This window comes from Mytilus edulis, chromosome 8 (genome assembly GCF_963676685.1).
Source record: "Mytilus edulis chromosome 8, xbMytEdul2.2, whole genome shotgun sequence".
NCBI classification, from domain to species: Eukaryota; Metazoa; Mollusca; class Bivalvia; order Mytilida; family Mytilidae; genus Mytilus; species Mytilus edulis.
The window spans coordinates 59,069,719-59,094,122 of NC_092351.1; the positions used below are offsets into that span (position 1 = coordinate 59,069,719).

General features: G+C 32.2%; 1 protein-coding gene and 1 long non-coding RNA gene across 2 annotated transcripts; both read right to left on the bottom strand.

The window, feature by feature from the left end:
* Positions 1-1,434: 1,434 nt before the first annotated feature.
* Positions 1,435-5,858, bottom strand: LOC139484226 (uncharacterized). Its single transcript, XM_071267960.1, has 2 exons — positions 5,780-5,858; positions 1,435-3,885 (listed from the first exon to the last, which is right to left on the bottom strand). Exons 1-2 carry the CDS (start codon positions 5,856-5,858, stop codon positions 1,544-1,546), a joined length of 2,421 nt encoding a protein of 806 aa, XP_071124061.1. The 3' UTR covers positions 1,435-1,543.
* A 7,770-nt stretch (positions 5,859-13,628) lies between these two features.
* LOC139487058 (uncharacterized) lies at positions 13,629-23,548 on the bottom strand. Its single transcript, XR_011655730.1, has 3 exons — positions 23,258-23,548; positions 21,249-21,315; positions 13,629-13,781 (listed from the first exon to the last, which is right to left on the bottom strand). It is a non-coding gene; the product is annotated as an uncharacterized lncRNA (long non-coding RNA).
* Positions 23,549-24,404: the final 856 nt, after the last annotated feature.

The following is a 24,404-nucleotide window of genomic DNA, read 5'->3' on the forward strand; positions in this document are numbered from 1 at the left end:
GTTTTTGAAAAAAAGTCGTTCATGTTATTCCTATAGGATAAAAGAATCGTATCGGATTTAACACTGTTTTTGAAAATCCTACAGGATTTTAAATCCGTAGGATATTAATTTTATCCCATAGGAGATAAAATTTCCTATAGGATAACTAATTTCCTTAGGATTTAAGTATCCCATAGGATATAAAAAATATCCTACGGGATTATGACTTTATCCTATAGGATTTCAGAAACTCCTGCAGGATTTTTAAATATCCTAAGGGAGAAAAAAATATCCTACAGGAACTTTCACTGTTTTGACTCCAGTTGCCAAACCAGGCGAGCCACATAAAAAAATGGTATTGTAATACCTATCACCACAGGTACATTATTGTCAAATTTTAGGATTCTACGAGTAAAAAAAGTGTGGTTTCAATTTGCACTTTTGGGAAGTGCAAATTAATCCAAGAACATGTTATTTATTTGTAAAATAGAAAGCTTGTATGCAGATGACACAATTTAGTAGATCTGTGAAAGATATTTGCCATCGTTATTTTTGCATTTACAGAAGAAAAAAAGTTCTTTGAAATACACATAATAAAAGAGTACGACAGTTGTAAGCTAGATGTACACAAAAATCCATAAAAGTGTAAACACGAATATATACAATGTATATTATGATAGTCAAATAGAAAACGTATAGAAAACTTGTAAGGTTTTAACAGCTTTTGAGCATCTGTATAAGTTTTGAACTTTCAAATATGTTCTCGAATATTGCCAAAGAGATATTATTTGGCGAAATGCAAATCTGGTAAACTAAATTTGTTACTTTTAATGTAAGATAATATCATTAGTATCTTTATATTTGATACTCATGTATCATAATTTTGTAGGCTTATTCAATACACGTTCGAAAATGCAGGAGCATAATGTTATTTATGATTAAGCCAATTTTCACCTCTTTGAAATTCTTTGAATCAAATGCCGACCAAAAACTATGTACAGTGTAATCTGTAATCTCACACACTGAGGGACCAGAACAAATGTTAAATATAGCAGGGGTTCGGAGGAATACTGCAAGGATAAGCATACTTTGGAATCATGAAAATGCAGGATGTTGGAATACTCAGGTGTCGGATTATGCAGCTTACACTGTATATGCAATGATAACTGAGAAGATTTCAGCTTAAGTATACTGAATAAACTATTAAAAGAAGAAAAAAATATGTGTAAAATATAAAACAATGCAGTGTAATCTAGTGATTATGGTCAAAGTCACGTTATCAAATGTTGATGCATAAACAAAACTATAGCAAATTGTTGTAATGACTATTTCCCAAATCATTATTCAATATTTTGAAATTATTCCATTTTGATAAAGGAATGGTTTCTGCAATTGGAAATGATTTTTCATTGCAAATTTGTCATACAGTATTATAATGCAAAAAAGCAACCACTTCTATATGTTTTCATTAGTTGTAGCAGTTAATGTACTCTGTCTTCTTGAGTATATAATGCTATGTTTCTATATGTTTAGGATGTATAGGATTGGCTTCAGTTGGATAGATTTAAAACTCATCAGCTCCCAGTCCTTTTAGATACTTGACGATATCATGATGTTCTTCTCTTTTAGCGGTGGATAAAGGTGTGCATCCCCATTTGGTGCAACCTGAAACATTGGCTCCTTCTTGGAGTAACATTTTAACGATCTCCAAGGACCCTTGTCTACAAGCAGCATAGAAAGGAGAACGTTTGTTGTTATCAGTTTTTGATATAGCTGCTCCTGAATCAATGAGTATCTTCACAATATCTGCTCGTCCGCGCTCGCATGCAATAAACAAAGGGGTTCTACCATCTTCGTCCCGTTGTCCCATATCAGCCCCACCTTTGACTAATAAGTTGACTATCTCAGTGAAGCCTTCAGCACAAGCAATAAACAAAGGCGATTGTTTTTCCCAGTTACATTGCGAAATATCACAATTTTCCCGTATAAGACTATCAACTACAGACAGTTGACGATTTTGGCATGCTATAAGTAAAGGCGATCTACCGTCATTGTCTGGTTTTGAAATTCCTGCGGGACCAGTTTTTATTAGAAACTCTACAACGTCTCTTCGTCCGCGTGATGCAGCTACATAGAGTGGTGATTGACCTTTTTTGTTACATATGGTAATATCTGCTTTTGCCAGAACTAACATTTCTAAAATACCCTTTTTACCTGCATTTGAAGCTGCAATCAAAGGTGTAGTTCCGTTTGAATCGCAACGATTGATGTTTGTTGTCTGTTTTAATAGAACTTCAACAATGTCAACATATCCTTCTTGACAAGCAATAAGAAGAGGATATTGCCCGTTAAAATCACAAATGGAAGTGTCGGCCCCTTTGGATAATAACATATTTACAACATCCAGTTTACACAATTTACTTGCCACAAATAAAGCGGTTCTACCAAACTTATCAGTTACGTTGATATCAGATTCCATTTCTAATAACATTTCAACAACATCTTGAAATCCTTCCCATGCAGATTCAATCAGAGGTATGCACATTTTGTGAAAGGAAAAATGGTATTGCTTTTCAAAATCTATATAGTCTTCATAATCATTACCCTTCATGTCAGAAATGTCATTATCCTTATAACATGTTCTACCGTGTTTTTCTGTTAACTGTTTTAAAAGCTGAACTAGCTTTGATTTTCGATTTCGGCAATATATGCAAAATTTGTTTCTGTACAGTTGATTCCCCAGTTGGCTGTTATGAAAAGAACTGTATGTGATTTCTTGTTCTAAATCAGTCATTAATCGGTCGAAATATCTTTTTTCGTCTTCTTCGTTTTTGATCAAAATTACATTTCTCATTTCCGATTTAGTTGTTGATCTGATGCAAAATCTTTCGGCGATTGCAGAGCTCGATGCAAATTTAATGAAAGTGTTTAGAACTATATTGCCACATATCAATTCTGCAACGTGAAACACTTCACCATGAATGAAATGATAGACATTTCCTGTTTTTGTCATATACATGTCCTCTGCACTCTTTAATTGTTGCTTAATTGTTGCCAAAACAGACTTTTGATGAATCTCTAAATTAAATTCTGTACAAACTTCGTTGAAAGCAGCTTTGTCCCTAGTGCACGCAAAATTTCCTTCTAACATTTCTTCTTTAAAGTTGTTACTGAATAAGGCACATAATGTTATTATACAAAATTTTAAACCATGTTCCTGTTGCAAAACTAATATATTTTGTTCAATGAATTCATTTAAATTTTTGAATAACTGTGTTATTTGCTTATTGCTTTTACCCTCAGCTATTTTACATAAAAGTGGAAAGTAAGCTTCATCAGAATTCAGTTTCTTAGCAAATTCTGATTTTGCTTCCTCTGGAATGTATTGTTCAATCATTTTAAGCTTTTCGTCATTGTTTAAAGGCTTATCTGATAAATCAAAGACATATTTTTTAAGTGAGTCAAGGCGATTAAATATTTTGTCATTGTAAATTTCTTTGCTGGCTGCAAAAAGAAGTTTGAATCCGTTGTTATGTCTCTCATGCTCAACTTCCCTCCTCATCTCCAAAATTTTATCTATTTGAGAAAACCATACATCAACAGTTTGAGCATTTATAATTGCCTTTCCACAGAAATCATCAATAACAAATACCTGGTTACGCCAAACATTACGAAAAGTTAAAATATTGACTGGTCCCAGTACTATGGGTAATATCTCGTAGTTATCTTTGTCTTTTAGCTTAAGTGCAAGATGTCGTAAACTAGAAGATTTGCCATTCCCCGAAATTCCAATTACCAATACACAATTATCAGTTTTGAGCCTTTGTTCTATTATCATTGTTCCTGTTGTTGTGATGAATTTTTCATCGTCTTTCTCCCAATCTACTATATGTTCCTTGAATACGTCTAAAGTATAAGAAGTTTAAAAATCAAAAACATGAAATGTGTCGAATGTAATATCTTTAAGAGCATTTGGATTGAAAAATAAAGTAACGAAAGAGGGTCTACACAATCCATAAAAAAGCATACCCAACCAATGTCTATCAACTATATTTAAAAAAAACGATAAAGATAAAAACACACGATGACAAATTAGGTTCAGAGAAAGTCAGCAATAGTATTGACAATATAAACTTATCATAGACAGATACCAGAATTGAAATTTTATATTTACGGCAGCCGTGCGTTTCGTCCTCAAAAGACTCGTCAGTGACGCTCGAATAAAAAAAAATCCTTAACAGGCCAAAAACATTACGAAGTTGTGGTACATTTAGGACAATAAGTTCCTAAAATATTTGCCAAAAAAAACAGCTAAGGTAATCTATTCCTGAGGTAAAAACCTTATTTTTCCATAATTCCAAGTTTTATTAACAGTTAATTTATAATTATGAACATATCAATAATAGCTCAAGGCAACACAGAAGTGCTGATTACTGGGCTGGTTTAGCAATCTGTATGTATAACGATAAAAGGTGAAGCATATAACATGTATAAGTCGCAGTAACATTACTCAATGTCACAATCAATCCTTGAATAGATATATCGTTAGATATTCGAATTGAGTAGTTATCAAAGGTACCAGGATTATAATTTAGTACGCCAGACGCGCGTTTCGTCTACATAAGACTCACCAGTGACGCTCATATCAAAATAGTATAAAGCCAAACAAGTACAAAGTTGAAGAGCATTGGGAATCCAAAATTCCAAAAAGTTGTGCAAAATACGACTAAGGTTATCTATTCCTGGCATAATAAAATCCTTAGTTTTTCGAAAAATTCAAAGTTTTGTAAACAGAAAATGTATAAAAAAATGACCACATTATTGATATTCATGTCAACACCGAAGTGTTGACTACTGGGCTGGTGATACCCTCGGGGACGAAACGTTCACCAGCAGTGGCATCGACCCAGTGGTGTAAATAGTTATCAAAGGTACCAGGATTATAATTTAGTACGCCAGACAGAATTATCTGAATGTTTAGTAAATCTACGTTTAAAATAAATCCATCATGATACATAGGCTACTCAGTGCAACCGAACATTATATAATCTTACAAAAGGTTATACAAAACTATATTGATGGTGTCCTGGTATGTGACTATGTTGAATGCATTTAATTATTATCTAATCGAATATGAGGTATATACCAGATAAAGTTTAGCCTGTCTCGTACCATGACCATTATCTATTACTAGTAATTGATATTGAGGATTGGTTGAGCAGGAGATAAGTTAAGCTTTCCAATTGTGACCTTTTAATTTCTATGTTACTGGATACCTTCATCTTCTACATATGAAGGATATATGCTATCAAGATATCCTTGATACAGGATTGATATTCCTAGACAAGCAATACGAACAAATATTCAAGATGATGTAGCTAAAATCATCTTTGTTAAAGGTATATTAAAACCATCACGAGTTGGTTTACAGTTATGTAAAATGTGTTTGTCAGACGACAACAGATATGTTCCAATTCTCAAAGTCCTGCCATCTGTCCTAGATCGAGACCTTTATAATTATTTTTTGCACTGGTATGCTTATACATGAGTAACATGACGAGTGACAAACTAGAGCTGGTAAAACATTCAATGCACCTAATCATTATCGGGTTTTGGTAGGGTTCTTGTTGAGCAGGCATTGGTTTTCAATGCTTTGTTTCGTGTAAAGTTGTGCGCCGTCTGGTTCTTTTTTTCGTTTTGTATTGCCATTGTCTGTTTGTTTTCGAGTTACTAGTTTAATAGCCTTTCTGTTTGGTTTGTGTTACTCAAATCAAACAACATTTTGATCGAACGTATTTACCTCTAGTTGCCTTCGGAAGTTTGTCAGTGTCCTCATTCAGACTAGTCGATTCTGCAAGAAATATATTAACCAGTAACATGTGGCATAACGTATTACTTATTTAGTTTACACAATATTTTATTCTCAAAAAGTGCACGAAATGTAATTATACAATATAGATACAGGGATTCTGAAATAAGAAAAACTTGAATAAATCCGTCTCTCTTACTTATTTGTTTGACAGTTATGAACAACATGATGAATTACAAGTCACACTTTTAAAGGCAAGTTCCACTTTTTCGTATATAATATTTGTTTGTTCTCTTCCCGTTTATGATATCAACTGTTTCTACTAGTGAAACAAGTTCAATGTCTCCCCTGATTTTTGGATGTTGCTTTCATGTGTAGTTGTTCATTTAAAGTTTTGAAAAATATATGTATAATCCTTGACCACTGTTTATTATCGTAATAATGATATATTTTTTGGTATATAAGTATGAAACGTTGGAGGTTTTAAAATACCTAATAGATAGTATATCAAAAAGACAAGTTGTCTTTAAACATAATAAAACTTATATATCTTCTATTTAAATGAAGATATACATGACGAGTCGATAGTCATACTCGTGTATGTATATATGCTATACTTATCATAGTGACTGTTTATCTTCAACTCACTATGTTACTATTTCTAGATATTATGCAATTTTGATACACATATGATATGTATTTGCTTATTATTTTATTTTTATAAAAGCGTCGGCTGTAAACAAGATAATTTTGCAGCCGGTCTTTCTGGGTTTCAACGTACACACTTTGCAGGACATTTTCCCAAATTAGTGAATTATCATGTTAACTTAGTATTCATATCAATAATTACTCCTCACATGTACCTTGTGCAATTTCAGCAAGTCTTTCGTTTACTCTGGTCTCTATTTCCGATCTCAATAAGTCTTCTGGAGAAAAAATGCAGAAGCTAGAAATCAATACGATCTTATTAATTGAAATTACCCCGACCCCCCCCCCCCCCCTACCCCCACGAAATTACGACTGTATAGCAATATTAATAAGCCTGGTTTTCACCTATATATCAGTCAAATCTGTTGCTGATATTTAGTTCATGTTTTGCTCTGTGGCTATTTAAACAAACATCCACGTTCAGTCGGAAATTGGCTTTTAACTTGTATGGTGTGCGTGTTGTGAAACAATATTCATTGATGTATATATCTAGCTTAGTGGTCTGCAGGGTTAGTTCCATTGATAACATTTGTTATTATTAAGCATAGTGTGTTTTTTTTTCAGCTTTAAAATAATTCTATCATTAACATTTTACTTTCACAACCTTTTAATTGTTATTATTAAGAATTTCTCGTCTCTATGATAAACGCAATATTTAGCACTGGACGTTATGCAAGCACTGTCCTATCAATTAATGCAACAAAATTCTGATATAAATTGCAAAGTCGAGTAAGTACGACGAAAGTACCGTGTTATTAAAGTCCTTTGTATTATTAGATTGTTTTACAGTTGGGTATGTATCAGGTTCAATACGACTATATAGTGACATAACATCATTGTTGTGCAAGTACAATTTACACGACGTAACGTTATATGTATTCCCGTACTTTCACTTTCCCATTGGTGACGTCAACTTCCGCCCAGCCATTGTTCATATAGTTTGCATGGTTTGGAAGAGGGAAGCTGTTTCTTGCACACGAAGATTGATAGTTAACTTGTTTCAGATTTTATAAAAGGTAAACAGCATAATTTTTACACACTATAGTATTTGACTGATCTTTGCATCAGGTTCTAAATATATACTTTGTCCTATTTATAGATCGTAGTTCCTCCTATTAAATATAGCGCGATCGGCAATTCAAACACATTAACGTTGGTTGTTCATTTCTTATTATCTATTCGCGTATTCCTGTATGAATAAACTGTGCTGTATATATTTTGTGTATTGATAATAAAGTATTGTATTTTTACATGTTGTTTACATAAAATCGTAACTGTCGTATACAGTTGTGGTAATTGTTTAATGAGACAGATACTTGTTGAAAATGTTAGATTTTATCCGCTCGGACCCGTTTGTTTCATAAATAAGGAAGTTCACAACATCTGGTGACAGCTATGGGATTAATTTAAAATTGTGTTATTTAAAGATTGTAAAACTTTTCAAAGCAGTTTTTAGGTTTTGGTATTGTTTTCTTCGTTCGGAAACTTGTCGTGATATTTTACCGAATTTTAAACTTTTTAAAGCTGTTTTGGCCTTTAATTTTAAGTGCCGTCATCTTAAATTTCTATACGTTGTATGGGGTGTTTTGCTTTGGTGTATGAAATTTGTCCTTTTATCCCGCGTTTCCCGCGTATCAAAATATTTCAAGGCAATCATTGGCATTTGGTTTTGATTTTGATCTTTCCCCTTTACTTTGCGTTATTTAGCTTTCAAAACTTATCAAAGCGTATTTTGCTTTTGGTTTTGAAATATCGTATTCGTGTCATTTAATTTCAAAACTTTTCAAGGCAGTTTTTACTTTTGGTTTTGAAATATCGTGTTCCGCTGATTTGTTAGGGTGTTTCAAAATTTTTCAAAGCGTATTTAGGTTTTGAAATTTAACTGTAGGGCTAGCATTACTTTTGGACTTTTTATAGCTGTTTTAGCTATTGGTTTTGAAGGTGTTTTTTTTTTTTGTAAATGATCGTATTTGGTATTTCAATAAACATTTCAAAACCTTTCAAGGTTGTATTAGCTTTTAGGTTTGTAAATTTTTCAGACGCGAATAATATTGAGTAAACCATGATTTAAGTATCGTGTTTAGTTATATAATTTCGACGTTCGTGCAATAGTTTACATTTGAATAAGAGTGATGCTCAGAATTCGTCAGTTACCTACGGTTTAAAGAATTAAAAATTTATATGAACCAAGAAGTTGTTTAGGTTCAGTATCGGATTCACACATATTGAATAAAAATCGAGAAAACGAACACCAAAATTCAGCAACAAATGAAGTTGAAGCAATGGCCTGTGTTTCTAGAGGTTATACACCAATTTTCGCTGATGAATGTGCCATGCCAAGACATAATGATAGTTATAATGAAGTAGATATAACCACAATGAGACACGGGGATACAATTCATAGATGGGAAATAAATAGGCTCATCAAAGTACCTTACATACTAACAATCCAATTGACAATATGCGACAAAATAATCAAAGTACAGAACATACTGTTCCATCTGAAAATAGAGAAACATATCAAAGAACTTGGAGTACTGGTAAGTCAGATAACAGAGATGTATATCAAAATGCATGGAATACTGTTCACTCGGACATGAGGTAAAATTCAAGTACTTGGAGAACTGATCACTCTGAACGACAGGAATTTAACAGAACATCTGGTCAAAGCAATAGAGAACATCAAAGCACTAATAGCACTGTTCAAATGGAGACGTCCGAAATGAATAGACACAAACAGCAGAAAATGGACTATTCTGAAGTAGACAGATATCAGTATGTTGATACTTACCTTGATCATAGACAGTCAACATCTCAAAGTTCTGATAGTACGCATCATGAAAGACTTATCGGATACCCGGAGACCTACACAAGACATTCCCTTAGAAGTATGCCTGACTATACTCATAATAAAAGTAATTATGCTTAACCTCAGACATATTTTTCTCCAGAAATTATACAAACAGATAGAGGAACAGAATATCAAAGAGTAACTGTTGATATTATGAACTCGGGATACCATAGACATCGTTGTCCAGGAAACACATATTTCAAAGTATCGAATATGAGTCGTTTGTCATCAAATGAACCACAACATATACTTCCTGTTTATAATGGCAAAATTGAATGGGAATCAGTTTGGTGTCAATTCCAGATCATATCAAGAAGCTAAACTTTGGACAATCAGAAGCAAGAAACATAGCTGATATAAGTCTGCCTGAACAATACATAAAGGATAATCTTGGTTATTTTACTGATGCTGCATCCCAAAACCAGTCATGTCCCCAACAGTCACGCCTCATGTCCCCAAGGAATTGACATAAACCAACAAGGTATTGATAATGAAAATATGAAATGGGATGCACAACAAGACCAAGGACAAGTTTTCTTCAGTAAAAACCAACGTGAACAAGATTACAGACCTAAATACTACAACAGAGGAAAAGGTCAACAACGACAGGCATTTAACGAAAAATGGGACAACTTTCAGGTTCAAGTGACAGATCAGCGACATCAACGGTACAACAAAAGACAGTAAGTACATTACAATCAAGACAGAGGTAAACACCATCAGAGTTATGATGATAGAAGAGATGCTCATGTGAGAGGTCAACGATATGAAGGACATTCTGTCAACAATGATAGTTACCAGTAAGGTCAGGGTTACAATAGAAGAGACTATCACCAAGTGAAGACAGGAGACATCAACGATCATGGGGAGAAAAGTCAGACATCCAGCTATCACATGGACTATCATTTATTTTAAGACATGATACAGAAAGACAGGGATATAAAGTGATACCAGTATGTTTTCTTTATGTTGATGAAATTCGAAAAAGGCAAAGCAATCTACGGGATAATGACCTTGAAGATGTAAAACAAATTGTGGGAACAAACGGCAAGAAGAGATTGCATATGGAGCCAGATAAGGAAACAGGAAAAATAAAAATCAGAGCAAACCAAGGACATAGTATTGACGTATAGGATCTTGAATTAAACCCATAATTAAATGCCAATGAAGTTCCTATGGTTATTCATGAAACCTACTATAATTCTTTGGAGAAGATCAAACACACAGGTTTAAGTAAAATGGAAAGAAACCACATCAACGACATGAGAACCAGGAGAAAAAGGAGTCATCAGTGGCAGGATACAATCCTGTGAAGTAATTATCTTTATAAATCTAGAGACAGCTTAAGCAGATGAGTTCAAGTTTTTTCCGGTCAGCCAATAATGTAATTCTTTGTGCTGGAAATGAAGATGGAGTTATTCCACCTAAATACTTCGTACATGTACTTGCCATGAGAGACATCCAGAAGCGGAAATAATCTAACCATCGCCAAAGAAGAAGAGAAATTGGGAAAAGAAAATAGGAAGATCAAAAGTGTTGTGTTCTTTCCGTATAAGTCACCTATTAATAAACTGTATAAATGAAATTTGAAATTATTTGAACAATATATATTTATTGCTTAATGTTTAATTGTGTTGATATTGCTATATTTCATATTTTATGAATATGCATTTATAGGAGAAATATTTAAAAAAAATTGAAATTTTGCATATTGTGTATTTTCCGTGTCGTAAATGATGAGTTTGTTTACTGCAATTAATGTACATATAGGTAATGTTTTAATTTCGAGTGCGACATGCTTTTTAAAAAGGATGGGGGGCAGTGTTGTGAAAACACAACGTTATATTTATTCCCGTACTTTCACTTTCCCATTGGTGACGTCAACGTCCGTCCAGTAATTTTTTATATAGTTTTGAAGAGGGAAGCTGTTTCATGCACACAAAGATTGATAGTTAACTTGTTTCAGATTTTATAAATGGTAAACAGCATACAATTTACACCTATTTGTAGATCGTAGTTTCCCCTATGAAATATAGAGCGATCGGCAATTCAAACACATTAACGTTGGTTGTTCATTTGTTATTATTTATTCGCATATTCCTGTGGGTAAATAAACTGTGTTGTATATTTATTGTGTATTGATAATAAACTATTGTATTTTACATGTTGCTTGCATAAAATCGTAACTTCCGTATAAAGGTGTGGTAATTGTTTAATGAGAAAAATACTTGTTGTGAACCCCATGAAAGATTTTACCCTCTAGGACCCGTTTTTTTTTTTTATAAATAAGTAAGTTCACAACAATCATAATACTCTTGAGTGTAATACTTTTGTTTTAAATCATGGTCTTGCTATTTTTATTTACATTGAAAGGACCCAATCAAGAAATTCGTCATAATAGGGGAAGAAATCTGTGAATTCAATGTTGCGTTCTATGGTTTTTCGTTTTTTGACACAAAATCTTCAACTAATTATTTGCAATTTTCCTCTTATATTACGGAATTTTTTGTGTGTTCTTAAAAAGTGAATATTGTGTAAAAACAGAAATGTCAGACCAAAGTAAATGTTTCTTAATTTATATATATATTTATTAAATATGTACGTTAACATATACGTGTTCGAGTATTTCTAAAAATATATCATTCAGGGAATATAGTGATACAAGTTACCTATGTGCAATTCTTTGTGATGAATGTTAGTGTTGTCATTTTAGCGATATTAACATATGGTGTTATAAAACTTACCGTATTTTTTTACAAACAGTCCACCAAGAAGTAAGTAGGAAACGAGAGCGACGATCACTGAAAAAAAACCAGTGGAGATAAAAATATGAAGGGAAAAGGTTGAGGCAAAACGTTTACATTTTATGTCTTGTCACTTGTTTTTTTTTGTCCCTGATAGTATTTTTTAACACAGTACTTCTAATTGTTGGGAAGATTCGTATGTACTATTTTCGATTTGATTAAAGAAAATTGTAGACACAAGCTTAATTTTTTTGAATACAAACTATTTGGTAAAGTATCCGTCAACACAACTCACAATTATTTCATAGAGGCAATCTTTCAATATAACTCACAATGTAAACGGAATACCGGTACGACAGATAGATTTATGTTTAATAAAAAATCCTGAAGTTCCACACATGTATTGTACTAGCTTTAGCCGTGTATGAATACAATATATCGGGTATGAAGATGTTAATTGACCACTGTTAATACCAAATGGAAATATGAACGGATTCGTTATGTTCTATATTTTCCTCTTTTGTAAATGATGTATAAATCTACATGTTATTTCCTTTATAATTAGATTTGAATGACACAAATTGAAAATATATATAGCACGACTGTCAGTATTTAACAAGGTCTTATCAAATTAGTGCCACCACATTGCAAATTTTGAAGGTATAAACTAAACACAACACAAACAGGAAGCTGAACAACAATACATATCATAATTTAGTATAAGCTTGCATGTATGATTTCCCTAATCACAAATTTACGTACATAAATGAAGGGTGATTAAAACTACAGTTGCTGCTGTATAATGAGCTTGATGTATTACAATATTTTTCTCTGGAATGAAACATATATGAGGTTAAATAAAAAAAATCAATGATAATAACTGACAATGATACCAGTTGATAAACATGTAATGATTCCTTAAAATTGTATAAATCCGAAACCAAGAGCTGATATTACTAGTGTTATCAACAGAATGCACCTTTGTTTACCCCAGTGTTTTGTTGGATTTGTGTTGAGAAGTCTTTAGTGTTATTGTTGTTTTTGAATTTGACCAATGTGTTTGCATGGTGTTGTCATTCTTTTTTAGATAAGATTTTTAAGTATACCCTTAACATTGTTCATGTTATTTCTATATACTAACATCATGTATTGCCATCAATACAATATCAACATGATTTAGGCCAACTTTTCACACACTACATTATAGAAGAATACATTGTAAGTGAGTACACTGTATCGACGTGTATAAGTTAAACGAATGAATATACAGATGTGGTATGACAAAATGTATAAATGCGTATGAGAAAACATTCCAACATAGAGTTTAATAACAAGAGGTCACCATGCGAACTTTGACAATGAGGAAGACCTGTCCGTAATGGGAGCTATACAAGGCTATAAACATTGTTGAACTGACATATGTTAAATATCTCAAACAATAAAAAAACATCTATGTCCAAAACAATGAACAAAAATCAGAAAAAAGAAAAGAAAATAGTAAACAGCACCACAAGTGCTTTTGTAAAAGTCCGTTTGTTTATTTTTTTAAAATGTCTATCACTTTAGCAAGTTCTTTGGAAAAAAGTGTTTATAAGATCAGCATTAACATGTTTCACTCGTTATCCACATACCTAATGAACTATTGTTTGTGGCTATGTGTGTTTCTCTGCTTGGAAAAGAGGAATCAAATCTGTAAAATATTAATACAATTATGTTTAAATGACGTGTTTGTCCTCGGCACTGTCAAGCAAAACACCTATAATAAACTTCAAAATTCCTAGTAGGTAAATTCAAAGCAGGTTACCCTTTTAAAGTCCTAAAATAGTTATTGAAGACCCCATATCACTATTTAGATTAGTTTTAAGTTGTGACTATTAGAATTTTGTTCTTTTAAGTTTCCCCATATAATTGGCGCCCATCATGGTTGATAGGCGGGGGTCATATGATACATTTATGAAACTAATTACCCTAAAGATGATTTAGGCCAAATTTTGTTCATTTTGATCCAGTAGTTTAAGATGAGAAGATTTGTTTAAAAATTTATGAATACATTGTGAAAATTTACTTTAAATGCCAATGTCTCCTTATAGTGTAAATTGACTATGTTTGTCATGTTGACTTATTTGTGGATCTTATATTTTCCTGAACAGTTTTACAGTTAGCAGTCCATCTCTACCGCTATCTATTATAATATTCAAGATAATAACCAACACTTGCAACCCTTAAATTAACAATTCAGGGGCATCAACCTAACTACTGGTAATTTCTAAAATTTCAGAGCAGATACATCTTGCCATCATTAACATTTCAACTCCATGTCAAAATTGCTCTAAATGCTTTGGTGTAAGAGATATTAGGCAAAAACTGCATTTTACCCTATGTTATATTTTTAACCATTGCGGCCATTTTGGATAATGTTCAGAAAAATTGGATACATATTCATAACTACAGATGTCTGTAGTTCTAACTTGTACAGCTAGTTAACTGGATAATCAAAAACAACCTGTGACATGATTGAAAACTGCTCTGACCAGTCCTAGGACCACAATCTAGTTAACATGAAAAATGGACGTGGTCATAATACTTCCGTGCCAGATTAAGTTATACATGTTATAGATGATGCATATTTAAGGTGTTGTGTATCGAAAACCGCACCGGGGTGTCATGATTGATTAAATGAAAAACCGAACTACGCTTTTCTTAACGCAATCCTGAAACACAGATAAGAGGTGAGTTCTACGACAAGACCAATTATAAAATATACATTATCTGACTTATATATCGTCAACAAATATCATTTTCTACAACGATTTGTACAATTGGCATCATATTTTTTTTCGACCACACTTCAATTGGACATTCATTTCTAATCCATTCTTGTTTTTATAACCCATATGCGTTCTTTTGGAATGTAAAATGCAACTCATCGCATGTAATTAATCTAGATATGAACTTAGAAATGTATATCAAGACAAATACAACTACTGTAACTACAAGAAGTAAGACACAAATGAATTGTTAAGTTAATTAAGTCACCGTGTAAGTAAATAAGTGTAACAATTCAGTTTGATGGATGGGGTGCTATGTATTTATTCTCTTTGTAATTGCAGTTTTCATCGCGGCAAAGCATTTATACTTTTAATTATTTTTTAAGTAAATGAAATATTCGGAATTCTGTTTTTGAAAGGCAATACATTAAAAACATAACAAAACGGATTGATTTCTATGCCCTCCCTGTTCCCCCGCCGACCTCAGTGTTAGGTACATACATTTCATGTTATAAAATAAAATCATATTATATTAAGATACCATTTAATAGAGTTAAAGGTATACATAGATTGAAACCGACACGTATACTCACAGAGCACAATGTCCTGTGATATATAGGTCACATTATGGTTTCCTGTTCAGTGTGAATCAATAAGATTTTCAAAAGCTCACAAACGAATTTGCTAAATGTGGCTTGTTTGAAAAGTGTTATTGAAAGTTTTACATTTAAACTAATCTCACGTATATAATAAAGTCCATCTATTCACTGATGGTAAGCGGATGGTCGTAAAACAAAGTTACAGTTAGCTGAAAATTGGAAACAACCCTGGAGTTAAGTTTTCTATTTTCGTGCAGTAAGATATTGAACCACGCCGCTTTTTTTTATTATATGAATATGTTATATGATACATTTGTGCGGTCTTGTTTTTTTTACTAATAACGTATAATAAAGTAATTTCGGTCCGTTTAACACTTACCAGTTCAAAACTTAAAAGAGTTTTGGAATTTTGATAAAAAATATTCATCAAATAATAAAAACGAAAAGTGTTTATAACAGGGTTACCTATAAGTGTTATACGGGAGAAAGTAAAACGAATCAAACGAAACTAACTATAAATAAATTGAAACGGCCGCTATATAAAGAATAATATATAAAATAAACCAAGAGTCAAATAGTTGTAAGCGGTTACATTAAAAAAAAATGTTTCTCAAAAGTGGATAATTTATCTTAAAGCAATATACACAGCTGTGTTTCTGGTAATTCTTATTTAGAATTAAAAAAAAAAGCACAAAATGTATCAAATCATTTTGACTACAAAAGTTTGACCTCACTTGAAAAAAACAGTACGCTATTGATTTTTTTATTAAACTATTGTGGAGGTACTTAGGAAAATTAAAAGAAAAATCTACACTTTAAAATTGATTTTATAAGTGGATATAGCGTTAGGTAGGAATCAAAATAAGATAAAAAAATAATTGATAAATTAAGGAGGCCGTTATGGAAACTAGACCATACCCGCGACGTTGCAGGTGCGTATTTTTTGGCCACAATCATCACTGAAGAGATATATATTGTCGAAATGCGCATCTGGTGCATGAAGGTTGGTACCGTTGATGATATTCGTACATGAATTAAAGAACAAACGCTTCATTTTTAGCCTGGAATTTTTGAATTCGTATTGTCTTTTGGTAAAGAAAAGCTGATCATAAGTGCACAGTTATTGCCTGTACCATGACGAAGTTCATGTATCATTACAACTCGTATTCGTTACATATCCTTAATACATCTATTGGTACAATGTCATTTTGCCTCCGTTGAAATCATGCAAACACCCGTTAGAGCAAAGAACACGGAGGATTAATATCATAGCCGTCATCTTAGCGACACGTACATGCAGTTCATTAATTAATGTGTTGAATGAAATCAAATCGTTAACTAATAATATGTGCCGAAGGAGATCCACCGGAGTTTTCGGCTTGTATTCCTTGAAATGGGTTGGAATACAGAGTACATTGGGTTACAATGAATGTTGTGTAAGCCTCAAACGTAGGAGGTTGATAATATCTATTTCACAGTGCTTTCTGCTATACAAACGGAATTTAATAATTAAAGCAAATGCATGTTTGAGTAGCATGGAGCCAGGATAATATTAAAAGGTAGAACTAAATATTGTAATTCAGCGTGCTCATCTTATAAAAACCCGAATATATTCATACAAAATAAAAATATAACATAAATACTATTTGAATCCGCACATGTACATGTATGTGCAGTAAGTTCTACCTTATAACATTATCCTGGGTGCAAGCTACTAATCTTTTACTCTTGAATTCTACGTTCAATTATCACATCTGTCGACATGATTGCAGATAATAAAGAGTAGTAAATGAGAAAATAATTCAAACACAAATATAAGGGAATACACGTGTATTGAACCATTGTATGGCTGAATATACAGTAGAAAATTTATACATTCAGAACACGGACATACTATTTGGCTTTCTGCGAGTTGACCAGTTCTCACCGTTACTCCTAAATGATGGGCGATTAGAATAGACCATAACATGTGTATGTTTTAATTTCTGCATACCATAAACTGATTTCATAAAAGTTCGGCTAAATACTCGAGTTACAATGATCTTTCAAAAATTTCGACCATATTGTGTCGGTTACAATCATCATTTTAAATACTATAGTTGACGTAACGACCATCACACGTAAAGGTACGACCATCATGCTCTAATTTTTGAATGACTATTTTACAAAAAAATCGAATAATTTATGTAATCAATTATATTGCAATACCAACGCACTCATGATTGGTGTGTATGTGACAAGCAGTTTTGGCTCGAATGAACCTTTCACTGCACAAAAATTGAAAAATAAAAAAAAAATCACTTGAGTTGTTTCTCATTTTTGGCTAACCGTAATTTTACGTTACGACCATCTGCTTTCCACCAGTATTTATTGTAGCGATAAATTAACAAACCTTACAAGTGTAAATGCGCGTCAATGTAGATATGTGTATACCTATCATAGTTTGAATTTAAACAAAATAAATTCCCAAAGAGGCAACAACAAACTATCAAAGGAATTTAATATTGAAGTCATTCTTGCAGGGCATTATTATCAAGGAAAGTAATAACCTAACACATGCCATTATTGTAGAAGCATGCCTAGAAGCATATTTTATTGATACATGATATCGTCTTGGTCGATTCTTCAAAAGAATGACCTATTGTAAAAGAAAATAATTTTGTTGTTTAGTATACTTCTTCTTTTGAGTGTATAATCTTCCATTTAGGAAAACAAAGAAATTTCTTTCATATCAATGTCGTTTTGTTCGTTGTCATTATTATGGTATTTGATACGGTGTTCATACAAATGACAAGTAAAACGTTATGAAACCAGGTTCAATCCAACTTTTTCTACATAAGAAGATGTCTGCACCAAGTCAGGAATATGATAGTTATTGTCCATTCGTTTGATTTGTTTTATCTTTTGATTTTGCCATTTGGTAAAGGCCTTTCCGTATTCACGCAGTTCAGTATTTTTGTGATATTACTTTTTGATACGTAAAATTTTCAGTAGTTTTTAACTGACCATATTTGCACTTTATTATGTTTATTTGTATAGCAACCTGCAAATTTAAGAAATTGTTTGAATGACAAAATGTTGTCCCATACAATTTAGATTGCCAGTCTATCCTCTTTTTATTCCAAATGTTATCATGGTTATCTCGCGTCAATATTTCAGTAGTTTTGATACCTTAGACACACACGGACAAAACAAAATATTTGACCGCATCAACTAAACTGACCATATCTGCATTATATTATGTAAAACTATGGACATGTAGCCTCATTGTAAATAATATAGGGTTATTGCATGAATATTGGGGAATATTGTCCCGAGTAGAATTTTATATTGCACGAGCTTGCGAGTGCAATATATGTTCTACGGGGAACAATATTCCCCAATATTCATGCAATAACCCTTTTATTGTATAGCAATATAATATTTGAAAGTAAAAATTGGTTTAAACTAATATTTTGTCATTGATGCCGTCATGAATTTTGAAGACTTATTGCACTAGTGCAATAATAGAATTTATTGCACGCTAACTTTTGGTTACTTTCTGTTGGAAATATTATATTACTATACAATAATATAAGTTACGACACTTTTTATATCAGGATGGCTTGTATTATACTAATGACAGCACTATTGAAACACAATGACTACACAGTTTATACTTTCAGCATGTCATCTTTTTATAAAACATATCGTTTTGCAACAAAATTTCAGTAGTTTTGATAAATTGATTTATCTATAAATCTTTAAAGCCGCATAATAAGTCAGCAATATGTTTATGTGATGATGTATTAATGTTTTTTACAAATGACATCAGTATTTGAATACAATGCATACAAAATGTTGTCTGCATCAAATAAGAGTATCAGCATGTTCTCCTATTGTTAAAAATATTGTCTCACAACAAAACACGACTACTATAACCGAATTAGTTGACCACATCAACCATAACTGACTATATTTGCACTTTATTTTGTAAATTTATATGGCTGCATAATAATTCCAATCAACAATATTGGAACACAATGAATACGCGTTTTTGTCTGCTTCAATTTATATTTCTATCATGTCCTCTTTTTATTAGAAATATTGCCTGGCAACAACATTTCAATAGTTTTTATATCTCAGACTAGCTCCTATACAAAATTATTTACCACATCAATCAAAACTGACCATATTTGCATAATTTTATCCGGCTTATAATAAAAAAAAATATGTTCCTTTATAATAGCTGCATGTGTTCAAAACTGTGTAAATTTATAGCCATTGTTTAATGTATATAAGAATATGAAATGAAAAAAATAATGTTGCATATCTATAGAGTCTAGCGAGTAAAGTATTGTGACGTACTGAGAAAAAAATACAATTCAATTATTGTTTACAAAATAAAAGCAGAGGCATAATATGAAAAGTCTTAAACATGGTTATGTGTCACAGGCAGACCTGTCCCAAAGGCTGGTTGACTTGTCTACAGGTCTGGTCTGATGCAGACTTGTCAATAGGACTGTAGCAGTTCAAAAGGCAAATATAGATGTCGTCTTCCAATGACGAAGTTAACTTGCTTGTCTGTTTGAAAGTTCTTAAACTAACTTGGAAAGCAGTCAACAAGTCTGCTCTATGTTAACTTTTGCACAGGTTAGAACTGCATTCATGTGTAGATACCCTAAGGCTGATATAAGCCCAGCTTGGTTTGATTTTGTCCATCAGTTTGAGAGGAGAAGATTTTTGTAAAAGATAACAAACATTTACGATCAATTGGTAAACACTGAATTGAAAGGGCTATTGCTCCTTCAAGAATCAATTGATAATTTGTGTCATGTTGTCCTAAGTGTAGATCTGACTTTGCTGATCATTTTTACTGTTTACAGTTAATATCTACCTATTATTATATTCATGTGAATAACCACAAACTGCAAATGTCTCTACATTTACTTATTCAGGGGCAGAAACCCAACAACTGATCGTGCTATGCGTTCGAAAGTTTCAGAGCAGATATATTTCGACTTGAAAAACATTTGCGATATCAGTAAAAAAATCTGCCTTTTGTCAAATGTTATATTTTTTGTCATGTTGGCTATCTGCTTAATTGGCAGCGTCATGCGATACATTTGTTATAAAACTAGATACCATAAGGATGAGGTAAGCCAAGTTTCATTCAAGTTTGCCAAGTGGTTTCAGTGGAGAAGTTCTTTGTTAAAGTTACAGACGTCGACGGCGTACGATTATCGTCAAGTCATGGAAAAGCTCAATTGCCTCTTTTGGGTCAGGTGATCTACAAAAGGATTTCCTTATAACAACCTCAAAAACAAAACATGTCGATATAGCCTGTATATCTACCGTCACGCATCAAAAAAGAAAAAGAAAAAAAAGCACTCGTAAACGAATATTAGTCTAAATAAAGGCAAAACGGTCATTTTGAAATTTAACACCATCTGAAAAATCTAAACAATATAATCAGTAAGTCACATTCAGTCTTTCTGTAAATTTCCGATTAATTAATTGCGATAGATTCATTACTGTAATGTGATTTCCCAATGTTGAGGCTGCAGTTATCTACATACCGTCAATTTGCTTGATAGGCCTTGTCGAATTCACATTCCTGTATTCTCGTTGTTTTACTGTTACAAACAAAAAGTGCTGCCATTTTGTTTGGCCTGACTTATTTCAACCTTTCATATCTTTTATCACTTCGAAATGTATAAGGCATTTATTTAAATTAGCAAAGTTAAAGTAAGCTTTCATATACACAAAAACATCTCTACACACAAATAAAAAAGATTAAAAAAAACTTACCGTAGCACGTTTGATCGTGGACATCTAAAATCACCAACGGCGAGCACTATGCTCAAACAGTCGTAATCTACAATTTAGTAGTAAGTGCTATCAAAGCAAATTATAAACATGCAGCTGATAAATGATCTTCGGTCATTGTTAATACTATAATCACATGCATGTGACATGCTTTACATATATTTCTTTGCGAATCTTTTTCAAAAATGTATTTATTGATTAAGTTTGTCATAGATATCGAACAGTCAGTTGGAATTTAAGAAATACTTTTTTGATAATTGATATATCATATATACTAATTCAAGGTATCTTTTTACTAATCCCTTTACACGTAACTGGTGTTACGCACGCACGCAAATGATATTTATTAAATAGATAGAATTATAGTACAGAAATGAAAGAAAAGAGACAAGGGGTTTACATTTGAGGGAAAATGTGTCTTTCTCTCTGTTTATATGACAATAATTTCTCTTTCCCAGTGCAAACTGTTTTACCTGATACTTATGTTAGTTATCTACTACATCAACATATATCCTATAGAGGTAAAATAAATATATCTAATATGTGTTCTATTATATAATCACGAATTTTTTTTCAAAGGCTATAATTATAAACATAATTCGTTTCAACTTCAGAACAGATATGAAGTTATAAAACATGTGTGTAACATATTCACTATCCTGGCATGAGCGTACTGTAATTTGAAGATTTAGCTGTCATATAAGGTTTTTATATTTCAAACAGACATTTGAAACGGTAAGAAAAAAATACACGCCTGTGAATGATTGCTACATCACAGTTAACTGAACATAATGAAAAGGTCAACATTATTTTTAAAACAGTTCATTATATTAATTAAATATCGACGAAAACAGGAAAACAATATCAATTTAATTTCTTTGACACCCCAGGGTATTATTAGCTCAATTTACGACTGAAACACACGAACATGAAATGCATATAGTGTCCTTTGGTAATTTTTAGCGAAGGATGCAGGATATACATCCAAAACTATTTTTGTGTGAATTATATCTAACCACACGTGTAAAAGTATTAGTTTGGAGTTCTATATATGTATTAACACTATCCCCGGGGAAAAGTATAACAAAAATACGATACTCTAATGCTAATTAAAAAAGAAGTGAAGTCAACGGTAAAGTATTTATACGGAGAATTGCCCAAAATCCAACATTGATAGCAGTTCAGAGGTGTTATTTAGATAAATTGCTATCAGGATATAGGTGATACAATGAAAGTACAGTATATATAAAACGAACGGAAAATATTTTTTTTTCAGAAAAATTGAATTAAAATTATAATTGATGACTTTGACTTTATAAAGCATTGTTTCATAACAGATGTTTTGAAAAACAAAGTTATCAAAGGTACCAGGCTTATAATTTAGTACGCCATACGTACGTTTCGTCTCCATATAATAGACTCATCAGTGACGCTCATATCAAAATATTTATAAAGCCAAACAAGTACAAAGTTGAAGAGCATTGATAAATGTTAGCTGTTCTCTACAAATCTATACTATATAAATGTATCTACAGTTATAGGCCGCTGAGTAGGTGTTTATCATAATTTTATCAATTCATGTTAGGATTAATATATTATTCCCCTCGGACTAATTTTGATATTACCGACTCATTGGACCAAAACAGTATGTTTTAACAAATAGCAAAAATCAATAGCATATTGAAACAGATTGTCTAAACACTTATAGATATATAGTGTAAGGTCAATTGTAGCATTCAATGTTAAATAAAATAAATATGATTTTTCAAAACACACTCGTATCAGTAACAAATATATTGCTATCTTGCACTGCTATGCAATATGTCCGAGGCAAGTGATATTTTTTTTTATTGCCTTCACAGAATAAACCGGATGTGTTGATTATGGTACTATGCCATGTAATGCTTTAAGTGTATTTTTTAAAACTTATCATTTCATAGGTATCATTTAAGAGTTGGTTACAATCAAAAATAACCTCTCAATTAACATACCAGGTGTAAGTATCTCTATCTCATTGCATAACTTCCTGTAGCACGAACAGTCCTCGTCAAATTGATTGCAGTAACACTCATTTCTTGGCGTGTTAACAAAGGCAAAACCATTAGTATAGTCGCAACGACAGGAAATGTCGGTTGTTGAAGTGCCGTTACCATAAATGATTTGCCCCTCCCCATTGCAAGGTGTCTTTTGGAAGATACAGTCACTATTTCCGGTGGTTCCAGACTTGAATGGTTGAAAACGGCGTTTCTCACAAGACTTTCCATTAATATTTCCGGTGATTACGTATTTATAACCTTAAAAAAACCGACACAAACAATACGTGTATATATTTTGAATGTAATGCATTAAAGATATTATAACTATTTGTGTACTTTTTTTGTATTGACAGTCCATCCAAGCGCTAGAGAAAAACGAATTTAGAATGGGTTGTTCTCAAGTCCAGACGGGAATAGTGTGTCCGTCTATTATTTTAAGTATTTTCAGAACAGTTAGACTTACTGAAGAACTAAATACCATTTCGGATAGAAGCTGTTGTATTCGGAAATTAATTCAGACAGAGCACACGATGTAGTTGATACACATTTGTATTGTTCAGAATTTTTTAGTCTATGTGATGTTTTATAATTTCTGAATTTATTACAAACCATTAATGCATGGCATCGTCTCACATATATAATGTATGTGTTAACAGCCAACCAAATGATAACTACACACAATTAAGTGAAAAAAGCCTTTGTATCAAAAGGTTGTATCATTTTATCAAGATGAAACTAAAAGACAACAAAGCTCCTTAAGATAAGATGACTTTGATACGACTACAATATACACAGGGTGATGATGGAGTGCTGTTTAACTAGTTATATAAGAAATAAGAAAATGTGGTATGAACTATCCCTCTAAGTCAAAACGTGAACAAAATTACTATTCAAGGTCAAAACATAGATCATTAGTTCGATTTATGCCGAAAATTACGTTATAAAGGGCTAAAAACTACTAGTTTACAACAGTCCGAACAGGAAAATATTAATTTCATCAATCTATTTTTTTTTAATTTAAGTAATTGGTATACGTATGCATTAACTCCATCTAAAACTAGATATCTGCAAAATTGCCATAATCAGGTGAGTTTTTGTACTC

Bases quoted from the DNA above. Each gene is read 5' to 3' on its own strand.
- LOC139484226 (XM_071267960.1), bottom strand. From the start codon at position 5,858: ATGTTACTGGTTAATATATTTCTTGCAGAATCGACTAGTCTGAATGAG. The intron at 3,886-5,779 runs GTAAATACGTTC...CTTATACTTTAG, and splicing joins ACTTCCGAAGGCAACTAGAG to ACGTATTCAAGGAACATATA.